At 34.5% G+C, this 13,538-nt stretch overlaps 1 protein-coding gene across 1 annotated transcript in view; it reads left to right on the top strand.

The window, feature by feature from the left end:
• Positions 1 to 1,803: 1,803 nt before the first annotated feature.
• Positions 1,804 to 13,538, top strand: part of LOC114463436 (solute carrier family 2, facilitated glucose transporter member 9-like) — a 64,525-nt gene continuing 52,790 nt past the window's right edge. The window contains exons 1-2 of the mRNA XM_028446981.1: positions 1,804 to 1,864; positions 8,699 to 8,781. Coding sequence (XP_028302782.1) covers positions 8,716 to 8,781 — 66 coding nt within the window. The 5' untranslated portion in view covers positions 1,804 to 1,864; positions 8,699 to 8,715. The remainder of the gene's footprint in view (positions 1,865 to 8,698; positions 8,782 to 13,538) is intronic.

The raw sequence follows: 13,538 nt of genomic DNA, 5'->3' as shown, positions 1-13,538 counted from the left end.
TAATAATAATAATAATAATAATAATAATAATAATAACTAAAGGATAAATAAAGGATAGATAGAGGAAAATGGATAAATATATAGGATAAATATGATAAATATAAATATATATATACATATATACAGTGTAGCAAGTAATATTAAAAAAATAAATTACATAAAAAAAGCTTTAAAAAAGACAAAAAAGGGTAGATAATCTATATTCAGGGCTCTTATTGTGAAAGGCTTGAAGTAAAGGGAAGTGTTCTGTGTGCAGCAATCAAAAGAGTTTTCTTTTAAACCTGATGGACCCAATTTCTTCGTTATTATTGTATCTATTAAAAACATATAACAAATTAACCCATGGCAAATAAAGTAAGAAATAAGGTAGATATAGTTTACAACAAATCAAATAAACCAACACTGTTTTTACTACTACATTATGAAACACCAATAAATCTTTTACGAGTTTGAAGATAACAGTTTATTTTATTTGATCTTAAAACTATCGCAAGTTGTAATACATAACAATAATAATATGTAACAATCAGCAGAAAACTAATCACAACTTGCCTTAAATGATTAAATACAGTTTGATTGATTTTTATGAAAATGGAAATTTGGTCAGTTTGGAAAATAAATGCCATGTTTGAACTGATAAGTGCAAAGATAATTATAGTATCATGTGTGCATTATTTTTTTCTTTCAGACAATAATGATTATATTTTTGTTATTGAGTCAATGACGTGACATCTAATTATTTTGTCCAACTGCATTTCTTTCAGCTAAAAAAGGTTGAAATGCATAAAAAGACACCAAATATGTAGAAACTTAGTATATCTGCACTCACCTTGTTTTTTAATGTCCCTTGCTGATTTTTTTCTGTAATTTATTCTGTTATTGAAAGTGTCAAAATATCATGTGGTGCAACTGTCTGGCCATGGCTGCTATTTTAAAAAATCTTTAAAATTACTCTAAATCAATTCAAATTTATTTTCTGCCCTATTTTATCTATAACATAGTCCTGTATGAGATTTGAAAGTATTTCTATATTTATTTTCATCATATTATTCATGCAAACCTTGCCCGATGATCGTATCATGCGGTGAAATCTTTATACTTCATTGACCGATTTTTTCTCTGTTTTATATTATGAATTAGCAGATCTGAACGTTAAATATTAAATCCAAATGTTAAATGTTCAATCTAAATCTAGATGTTAAATGTAAAAGTTAAAAGTAAATCTAAATGTTAAATCTAAATTTCAATGTTGAATCTAATAGTTAAATGTAAATCTAATAGTTAAATGTAAATCTAATAGTTAAATGTAAATCTTAAATCTTAAATCTAAATATCAATCTAAATGTTGCAAAATAGTTGCTGTTTAGTTTAGCATGCAATACTTTACAATCGGCACCCCATATGTTTGAAAGAGCTAAAAATGGTTACATGTGTGTCCGTGTTGTTTCATTCAAGACGTCGAAATAAATAAAAACATGAATTAAAAGGAGCAAAAAGACAGACAAAAAAACCCACATTACAGCTAAACTTCTGTCTCATATTTCTGCAGCATAATAATGTTTGAACATATTGAATGATTTTGATCCTTTAATGTTATCATTTAGATAGTTTTTTTACTGAAATGCACCCTTTCTTGCGTCACTGTTCTCAGTTTGGGTCTGAACTTCACTCTTTTGGCTTGGAACTATATTAACTTTTGAAACACCCCCAGCGTGTGGCGGCTGCTTTCAACGTGACAGACATTTAGAGGGAGGATCTCTTTCTAAAGTTAATCATTTAGCTGTATTATTACGTTTATCGTGGCTATGGTAGATGTTTAGTAAAAACTATCTCTGTTTGCTTAGAATACATGAGCTGTATGTTGGTGAGTATTGGCTGTTCTATCTAACTATGCTGGATATTGCAACTGTTAATCCATTTAGCTTTTTTTGATATTGCTGTAAATGTTTAACTGTGTGTTACAATACTTTATAATGTGTTATGAAGCTTGAAGTGGAACATAATGTCAGGGTACTAACCAGCCTTTTGTGCATTTCATCACTATAAGAATTTATTGAGCTTATACTTTTTTCTGGTTTCTGTTGTTTTTCTAGACAGATTGATGTATTTGCATGCTAGACATACATTACAATATTTGAGAAATGCATTTTACAGTATGCTCAGGAACATTGCACAGTTGTATTTCTAGCTTTATTACTGGTCTGATGCTATAAAGTAGGATCCATTTGTATTCAGGATATCAGTATATGCATGAGAATCTTTACATTGTAAGGTGATATCTTATTTCTAGCAGTCTGGAGAATGACCACCTAGTCTGTACATGCTGTCAAAGGTCAACACTCCATGTAGTGCAATCTTTTTATGACAGCTATGCATGTTTTATTATGCAATACAATTATTGTATTGCATTGATAATTGTGACATCCGCTCATAGAATATCCATGTCAAATTAAAGTCCGATTCAATGAGCATTAACAAAAGAGTCTCATTTGAAAAATGGGGCCCGTTGCCCTCGTGGCACATACGGAGTAATGGGCCTCATTCACATACTGGTATGTGTCAATGATTCGGTACCACCAGCTGTCGCAATATTTGACTCACAAATAAATGAGAGAACAACTTTAATGGAAATTGCCAAAAAAAAAAGGGGTGTGAGCCCCTCGGGCCCCTAATTGAATTGTGCGAGTCATAATCGTAACCTATGTTGAATTATCTTTGAAACAATATATCACACGACTATGTTCCCATAAATTTGGAAATTACTGGAAATGGGGGGTGGGCCCCATTTAAAAAAAGGGGCTCCGAGCGTCTCATCAGTATTCATACCAAACCGCATTCCGATCTAACGAGAACTAACGGAGGAGTAGTAATTTAAAAAATGGGGCCCCCGGAGGCCCCCGTGACACGTACAGGGTAATGAGCCCCATTTATATATTGGTATGTGTCAATGATTCGGTACCACCAACCGTTGTAATATTTGATGCAAATAAAGGAGAAATCAACTTTCGTTTTTGTTTTTTTTTGGGGCCCCCAAATCAAAAATCGGGTCCGAACGTGGATGCGTACACATCCATAGATTATAGCTACCAAATTTCAGCCTGATCGTTCACGAATAACTGAGGAGCTAGTGATTTTAACTAGTGTACACCGAGAAAAAGAAGAAAAAAGAAGAAAAAGAAGGTAGAAGAAGAAGGAGAAGAAGAAGGAGAAGAAGGGAGGAGAAGAAGAGAGAAAGGAGAAGGAGAAGGAGAAGGAGAAGGAGAGGAGGAGGAGAAGGAGAAGGAGACGGAGAAGAGAAGAGAAGAGAGAAGAAGAAGAAGACAGAAGATAGGAAGAAGAAGAAGAAGGAGAAGTAAGAAGGAGAAGAAGAGAATGGAGACAGGAGAAGGAGAGAGAAGGAGGAGGAGAAGGAGAAGAAGAAGAAGAAGAAGAAGAAGAAGAAGAAGAAGAAGAAGAAGAAGAAGAAGTGAGGGCGTGTTGAGTCCATAGCTTGGCCTAAAAAGAGAGCAGTGTTACACCTTAGTGAGGGGGAAGGAAATCGGAGAGAAGGAGTCAGGGTAGGACAATGGAAGGAATGGGGAGAGTCAGCAGGGTGCAATTTGATGCTACTGTTGTGCACAGCAGTGAAATCTATCGAACCACTCTGGTGGAGAGATGTTCTGTTCCACAGTATTCTGTCCATGCTGTGGGTTTATCTGTGTGTGCCTCAGCAACAAGGTCCCATACACACTTCTGTGTAAAAAGACTTGACTTGAAAAACCCACAAATCAACAACAATCATTCTCAAAATGAGAATCAATAAACAAAACAACAACAAAAAACCTACAAAAGCCCTTTGTTCCTTCCTGCATTAATGCTCAGTTTGGTCATTATTAAGCAACTTATGATAGTTTGAACTCCACAGAGTTAAAAATGATAGAAAACATGTCTAAACTACAGGTTTATTTGCAAGACTGACCATGGAGACTAATGCTAAAAACAGATTATCATTTTGATTCTTTCTCGTTCTTTGCAACAGGGGGAGAATCTGACTTTTCAGTTATTTCTGCTGTACTGCCTCTAGATGGCAGAAACAGGCTATGCTCAAGAGATGGGATGCTGGGAAAATCCATCCATCCATCCATCCATCCATGCATCCATCCATTCATCCACACTCATCATGTTATTGAATAGTGCAGTGTTTCTCAAATGGGGGTACGTGATGGCATTACAGGGGGTACTAATGAGAGAGAGAGAGAGAGAGAGAGAGAGAGAGAGAGAGAGAGAGAGAGAGAGGAAAATGAACAAATAAAGAGTCAGTCTTGGTCCCACCCCAGGCGTGAGATGACTGGAAATGATAAAAACTATAGAAGTAAATCTTTAAATCAGTGTTTTTAAACCTTGGGGTCAGGATCTGCATGTGGGGTCGCCTGGAGTTTAAATGGGGGCGCCTGAAATTTCTGAAAAATTAAAATAGATTCTTGAATTTTTATTATTATTCTTTAAAAAAAAAAAAAAAAAAAAAATCAAAAAATAACCGACAATCTTAAACAACTGTATGTCTATACTTTTACTTTGTGAAATATATCTGAGATCAAACCTGATAAAAAAAACGAATTGCAGAAAAAAAAAATTGTCTTTGGGGTCACCAGAAAAATGAGATTATTTTAAATGTGTGTTATTACTCATTTATTCAATCATTGTGATCTATAGTTGATTTTAAATAGGGGGGGAAGTGGATTGAGAAATTAGAAAAGGGGGACTGACACTTTATGTGTTTATTATCTACTCTCTCTCTCTCTCTCTTTCTCTCTCACCCAATAAAGTTTGAGAACCACTTTGTCAATGTTTTGGACTTTTGGAGCAGGAAGTGCTTTGTTTCTAAGTCAGGGGACCAAAGCTGCTCTATATTTGTGAAGGTAGTGACTTACTGTAGCTGTAGAGCGAGATTGTTCCCAACATCCTTCTTTGGCCTCTTTTGCTACAAAGCAAACAACCCTCCTAATGGTCTACTTGCTCTTCGTCATCAACCAGAGGCAGAAGACGCTCAGGGTGTACTCACACTGTCAACAGGACCGTTCCTAACCAGCTCTGTGCATGTGTGAAACCATGGGGGGCCATTGTCTGGCCTGCACCGCAGGGGGGTTAACGGCCCGATGGTCCTGCTGGAAGAGGTGGTCCAAACAGCGTGCCAGATGCGCACGCACAACTCGACTCGACCCGTGCGCAAAATGTGATGACGTTGTTACCGCGCGACGCTTTACGGCACATAAACATCCACATTCCGCAATGATATCGGTGTCAGATGTGCTCGTTACCTGATATATATGAACAACACCACAGAGAAGTCATGGAGGAAGAGGACAACATGGCCGTCAGGACTTCTCTTTGTTCAACCGACAGCGGGACAGTAACGGAGTGTAGCAGCTCATCATCAGGTCCGAGGGTATAAATATACATATAAACACATATTACTGGTATATTAACCCATATAAACCAGAAAATATAGAAATGGGACATTTTACTGCTGCAAATGTGTAACATATTACTGGTATTTTGTGGACAGGACACATGTGGTTGGCTATTATATAACCCAGAAAATTATGGAAATTGGACATTGTACTGCTGCTAATGTATAAATATTATAAATATATAAATATATATATATGGTGTTTCAGTGTTCTGGGACACATACTCAAACTCTGGAGAATGAAAACAAACACAGTGTCTTGAGGAGCAAAGTGTAGTGTATTAATTTATTCATCTAAATGTAACCAAAAACAGAACATCACAAATACAAGCCCAAATAAATGAAATGTCTGAAAGAAAGGGTAATAATTTTCCAAACAAAAATCAATAAGCCAGAAATAAAGTGCAACCTTTTGCAAAATGTAACATGAACCTTAAAAACAAAACATTTAAACATTGGAAGTACAAGGATGGGAATATTATGACAGCAGAACCTGGAACAAGACTGCAAAATGTTGCAACTATTTATTTATTTTTAATCTTATTTTATTTCTCTTCTTAGGTCGTGTCGTGTTAGTGCACATGTGATAATACCAATTTTCAGTGTGTGGAGTTCCTGTTAGTCCTGCACAACTGTAATGAATTGCTCAGAAATCTACATGTGTCCTGTTCTCAAAATACCAGTAATATGTTACACATTTGCAGCCGTAAAATGTCCCATTTCTAAATTTTTTGGTTTATATGGGTTAATATACCAGTAATGTGTTTATATGTATGTTTATACCCTCAAAATTACCATGGAATTTTGGGTTTTACTCGGACCCCTCATCATCACGTCTCTGCAGAAGAAGACCCTCCACTGCACCTCAGCACTTTAACAACTCACTAATTTCATAATTTAAATAAATTATTTCTACCTTTGATTTTCTGTTTGCATGTCGTTTGCTTTGTATTTAATAAAATGGTTTCTCCAACAGTTAAATCTACACATTTATAATGTATATAATGCACATGCAGGATGATGTGTAACAATAATCAGTAAAATTAGCTCTAAACACATTTTGTAGAACTAAATATAAGGTTATGCTGTGAACAGAAAGAAAGGAAGACGAGCCAGATAATTCTAAACTTTAGAATATAATACAATCATAACTTTTAATCATAAATATGACTCTTCTCAAAACAACAAACTTTGATATCTTTGTCACAGAATATCTAAGCTTCCAGTGAATAATTTACAAAAAAAAAAAAAAAAAAGTTCACTGATGGTGACATTGAGATCTCAATGTCACCATCAGTGAACTTTTTTTTATTTGTAAATTATTCACTGGAAGCTTCTCTGGTGGTGTGTGCAGTGGTTGTTATTATTATTATTATTATTATTATTATTGTATGAAGCCAACATTACTGCAGCTCTGCACATCATTGTTGTCCTGTTAAAGTATTTTTATACAAAGACTTAAAAACAATCTGAAATTAGTGATGACTCAAGTAAATCACCTTTATTATGCATTATAACAATCTGTTCCTTAAGTCTCTAAATTATTGAAACAATTAAAAACATCTAAAAAATAAAATTACAGAAAATTAAATAATCATTTAATATACATTTCAATAAATAAGTGCATCCCATGTTGACTCTGAGCTTTATTCTGTCTATTGTCTGTAGAAGTGATGGGTCTAGACCTGATGATGGAAACTAGGATCAGCTCATAGTTTTAATGTCCAGGGAGGGGCGTGTCCACTCTGCATGGACTTAAAGAAGAAGAAATAAAAGAAGAGTTAGATAATGTCATGTTCATCAAAAGGAAAACTGAAAGTGATGGAGATAAATATGATCAGATGGACACACAGACACACAAAGTTTAAACAAACACACAAATACTCTGTCCTAAACTGTCTCACACATTAAAAGCATCTATTTACACTTATATTAATGTACACAAAGACTAGCTCCACAAAATCAGAACGACATTTATTGATCCAGAAATTAAACTGATCTTACCTTTATAGGCTCAGTTTCCTCCTTTGTTTTCAAATCCATTTGAACCTCCATTCATGGTGGTTTTTATCGTCAGAGAGTCTTTCATTTTTAATAAATCCACCGTTATTTGGTCTGTTTTAATCTTTCTTTCTCACTCACTTGGTTCTCTCTGTTCCTTGTGTCGATTTCATCAAAACAAAGCAGCATCTTTAATGTTTCCGTTACGTGTGAGTAAAATACCGCAATGTACCGACACTGGCTGTAAAGAGCAACTTCTTATCTTTCATAAACTGGTGGAATTTCTCCGATAGAACAAATATGAGCAGAGTTACGGTCATTTAAATTAACGTGATGCGTTCAGGGGCCCTGGGAAACCCAGTCCGTGTAAAGAGGACGTGTCTGGGTAAATCTTGGTTTATAGTTACCCTACGCAACAGAAAATATGAAATTAACAGAATGTACTGTCAACAACAAACCCAGAGTCGCTTAATGGTGACATAACGCCATACGTGTGTCATAAATTAATGTGATGATGTGTTTCTCTGTGGGAACCGAGTTGAGCTCGTGATCACGTCCGTTCTACCGTGTCAGAAAAGGGACAGGGAGGGGGGGATTCCTGCTGTGAGCTTGGAACGGTCCCAGTTGCCAGTGTGAGTACACCCTGAAGTCTCTGAAAAACAGAATTATTATTAGAGTCAATTAGTTATCAAATCTTTGAGCATACACTATATGTCAAAAGGGACCAAAATATCTTTTGTGGAGTTGATTCCAGAGCTCTGGCATGAATAAAAACGGCACAGATGAAGATGAAGAGGTCTCTTGGTAACCACACAGTAACAGAACAGATTTCTTATAAGATAAGGAGGAAAACTGATCAGAAAGGCTGCTATTGGCTAATCACATATAACACCTCTGAGACTGTCTGACACTGAGACATGTTTGTGAACTTGTCTGAGGAAATACAACAATGGATAGACACAGAGCTCTGAGCATGCAGGGAGAGGGAAATATACATATATAAGCATTTATAACGCCATCTATAAGCTCTGGATATAAAGTGCATATAATTCTACTATTACAGGGATTTAGGGAGTGTAGCCAGTCAAAGGCTCAAACTCAAGTCACAAGTTACTGATGTCAAAGTTCAAGTCAAGTCACAAGTCTCTTTACATTTCAACAAGTCGAACCTATAAACTCATTAAATTCACAACCTAAGTCATGTGACTGGAGTCCACGTCTCTGAGAACTAATGTGTGTCTGTTTCAGACGACTGAGACGTAGACATGGACACACAGACGGACGTTCAGGATGAAAACAACAAGAGCAGCTCAGACAAGAACCCTGGAAAGGTTGGTGTCGTTGTTCTCAAACTACTTTGGATCAAGTTCCCTTTCTCTTATTTCTGAACCCAAGTCCCTCCTTTTGTCCAACTACAACATTTTTCTTATTAAACTATTTAAAAACATTTATAGATCATAGTGATGGAATGAGTGAGTGAGTGATAACACACATTTTAAAGAATGTCATTTAGTAAATAAGTGGAAATAAACAGTATTTAATGCAGTGGTTCATAACCCATTTTTGGTTCGTGACCCCATTTTGGTATCAAGAATTTCTGGTGACCCAAAAGACATTTTTTTCTGAAATTAGTTTTCGATCATGTTTGAGCTCAGATATTTATTTTTACTGCATTTTAGTTTAATTAGATTTATATTTCACAAAGTCAAAGGATAGAAATACAATTGTTTAAAAATGTGTGTTGTTTTAATTAAGACATTATAATAATAAAAAAATAAAAAAATCTGTTTTAATTTTTGTCAGAAATTTCAGGTGACCCCATTTAAACAATAGGCGACCCACATGGGGCCGCGACCACAAGGTTGAAAAACACTGATTTAGTGGCTCCTGAATAGATTGATTTCTATAGTTTGTATCATTTCTCACGCCTGGGGTTGGATCAAGACTGTCACTTTATTTGTTCATTTTCCTCACTCTCTCTCTCTCTCTCTAGTACCTCTGTAGTGCCATCACGTACCCCTAGGGGTACACGTACCCCCATTTGAGAAACATCCTTTAACTTCTCTACAACAGAGATGACCTTGAGATGACATTGATAGAGAACATTTAATCAGACTGATTCTAATCAAACTTTGTTTGGATTCATCCACAACAAATTTTTTTTTTAAAATTATGCACAAACTATTTTGAATCAATCCTTCAAAACAAGTCATTTTCAGACACGATAAGAGAATACTTTAATATTTCAACAACAATAACAGCAGTAATATATTCAGAAACAAATCACAGGATGAATAAATGATGATACAGCAGCAGAAAAAGGAAAAATTAATCAGTGAAGCAAATACGAAGCAGTTTTACCTCAATTGGGCTGCAGATTTCAGGTGTAAAAAAAAAGGATTTTAAACATTATTGTGCGCTAGTTTGCACTTTCTCATGTAAATGAAAGATAAGACACCGACAATATCCAAGTAATACATGTCTCTGAAATGTTCCTGGATTTTGTGAACAACTCTAGTGTCATTTAGGCAGGATAATAGAAAGATTTTGACTTCTGTTCACAATTTGTCAATAAAAATGACTGCAGTCATGTGATAAAAACGTGGGAAAATTTAATTGAGACTAAGTTATCTTTAACTGAATTTTAATAGTCATTTGTATTTCCTAATGCAAACAACATATGTGGCCTAGACCTTTGTTTATTTATTTATTTATTTATTTATTTATTTATGTTGACTATAAAATACATTTGCTACATTCTGCCTCCTACTGAGGTGGAGGAGTACATTATAATTGTTATTATTGTTGCATGTACAGATAATGGAGGCACTGACAGAATTGTGTCGTGAAATAATTGCAGTAATCATCCCATTGTCATCATTTATTTCTGCCTTTAATTCTTTCCTGTGCTGGGATTCAATTCCAAGCTGCTTCAAAAAACATGTTTTCCACTTCCACTCCAAATTTGACATGCCTGGCTGACTTTCCTTGATATGTTCTTATCTGAAGGAATAAAATGTGAGTCACCCACACGTTTCATAGATTAGTGTAGGGTACCTGTAGTGAATTTTAACTGCAGTTCTATCCAAAGATCATATTTCTTTACAAGAGGTGTGGTTGGGTTAGTTTTTTAAATGTAAAAGTCCTTGTAGAGCAGCCAGGAGGAGAGAAACTGCAGAGATGGTGGTCGCATGCAGCCGATGGCTGAAGTCCGCGTTTACTCCTAAGGGCCTTAACTCCCCCTTAAACTGTGCACGGCTGATGCTACCCTGGTTAAAGTAAGTGAATAAACTTCAGTCACCGGAGCCACCATTTTGTCACAGATTTTGTCACAACACCTGATTACAATACATAAATTACAGAAAACTACTCTAAACAACAAAAATAAACAAAATCATTCCAAAAACACACAAAAAACTAAACAAAATGAGGAATAAATATACCAAATGAGAGAGAAATGCACAAAATGACAATAAAGGCACACAAAACAGTGACAAATATACACATGAAAGACATTAAAAACACAAAATGACAAAAAAAAGAGAAATATACAAAATTACTTCAACAAAAGATAAACAACAAAAATGCACATAAATGAGAGAAAAATAAAATAAACAACAGCAAAAATAACTCCAAAGGCACCAAAAACAGAAAAGATATTAAAAAAAAAAACGCAAATTAACACAAAATTACATGAGAAACACAAAACAACAACAAAAACAGACTAAACCCCTTTGTTTTTTCCTGTATTAATGCTCACATTGCTCAATATTCTAATAATGTTGGTCATAATGTGGCCCTCAGATCACACAATCAGCACAGTAGTCTTTTTCTAACATCTCTAAAGAACCATACATGCCAAACATGGGCAACAGGTGGCCCTCACTTTCATTTTGTCTAGCCCCCAAAATAAATGTGCAAAATGACCTAACTTTAAAAACAGAGACAGACAGAAAAATACATTAAACAACAAAAATATGCAAAATAATTTCATTATGAGAAAAAACATATATAGAAAACAACAGAGAAATTTACAAAATGACAACAAAACCACACAAATATGACGAATATACACATGAAAGATACTGAAAAACACTAAATGACAAAAACAAAACAAAAAAAAAAACAAGAGAAAAATGTACTCAAAATAACACCAAAAACTATCTATTGAATCCACAGGAGCAAAGAAACACCTCTGAATTCATAAATTCAATGTACAGTTTAGGTCAATGCCCATCTATCACACAGTCATCTACTGTAGAATCACAACACACACTGCCACATTATTATTTCTACAAATGTAATTAACAAGAAAGTAAATAGTGGATTGCTTATAAATGACACAACTGACCATCTGCCAGTGTTTGTAATTAACAAAAGACACGGGCTGTGGATTATAAAATGATTAGACACAAAACTGAACACGTAATTTATTCATTTAAATTACATCTTGTGAGCCATGAATGGAGTAAAATCTATGTGAAAGATGAAGCATATGATACATTTTTGTCTATAATAACTGCTCTTCATGATAAATACTGTCCTCTGGTAAAGAAAGTAGCCAGAAAGCTGCTGAAAAACCTTGGCTTACAAGAGAAATATTGAATTCATGTAAGAAAAAAAACTTATTATATAAAGATTTTTTAAAGAATAGAACAAATGAAGCAGAACTCAATTATAAGATGTATAAAAATAAACTGAAAAGAATCATAAGAGGCAGCAAAAGGACTTACTACAGTAATTTACTGGAAATAACGTTAAATACACATGGAAACTATTGAATGAAATGACTAGAAACAGAGCTGGAAAAACACAATATCTAAAGCATTTCCTAACCTCCAAGAACAGGACAATAAATGATATGACCTTAGCGTCAAAGGAATTTAATGAGCATTTTGTCAGTGTTGGTTCTGCTTTAGCAAGAAATATTATGAGCTCAGGTGATAGAAAAATATACTTGTTACTGAAACCATGTTTTTAAAAAGAACACATGAAGAAGAAATTACTGATATTGTGAAAAGTTTTAAGGGTAAAAAAATCCACAGATTGTGATGGTATTGACATGACATTGATTAAGCAAATAATTGACTGCGTGGTAAAAATCCTTCACACTTATACTGTATATGTAATAAATCTCTGCAAACTGGTGTTTTTCCAATAAAAATGAAAACAGCTAAATTTCTATCCTGTTATAAGGCGGGAGATTGTCACATTCTTTTTAACTACAGACTGGTTTCTTTGCTCTCACAATTCTCAAAAATAATGGAAAAAAATATTTTACATAACATTACATGACTTCATCACAAACATAACATACTGTATGATCAACAATATGGATTCAGTAGAAACAGGTCTACCTCAGTGGCACTCATGGAATTTGTGGAGGAAATAACAAAATGTAGAAAAACAAAAATACGCAGTGGGAGTGTTCTTAGACTTAAAAAAAAAGCTTTTGACACGGTTGATCACAACTTACTAATAATAAAACTACAGAAATATGGGATACGAGGAGTAGCACTAGCATGGCTTACCAGTTACTGTAGCAACAGGAACCAATGTGTACAATTACAGTAGGTCAGGTAAAATCACAACTTTTAGAGGTAACGAGTGGGGTTCCTCAGGGTTCAGTGTTGGGACCTTTATTGTTTATTTTGTATATAAATAATATCTGGGAAGCCTCTGATACATTAAAGTGTATTTTATTTGCTGATGATACTAATGTGTTCTGTTGTGATGTAGGAGAAGAGCTGAAGAAGTTAAAGAGCTGGTTTGATTTGATTAAACTAACACTAAAATTAAACAAAACAAAATGTATAATATTTGGAAACCGTCCAACTTGCTCAACCAAAAAGTAAATGATGTAGAGATCAAAAGAGTGTCTGAAATCATATTACTTGGTGTTATAATAGATGAGAAACTGGGCTGGAAATCACACATTAACTACATCAAAGGAAAAATATCAAAGACAGTTGCAATTTTATATAAAGTCAAATATCTCTTAAATACATCTTCATTATACATTTTGTACTGATCCCTCATACATTAATTACTGTGTGGAGGTGTGGAGGGAACACATATACAACATATA

The sequence above is a fragment of the Gouania willdenowi genome, chromosome 5 (assembly GCF_900634775.1).
Source record: "Gouania willdenowi chromosome 5, fGouWil2.1, whole genome shotgun sequence".
NCBI classification, from domain to species: domain Eukaryota; kingdom Metazoa; phylum Chordata; class Actinopteri; order Blenniiformes; family Gobiesocidae; genus Gouania; species Gouania willdenowi.
The sequence above is the reverse complement of the archived record's forward strand: the minus strand, read 5'-3'. Positions and strand labels throughout refer to the sequence as shown.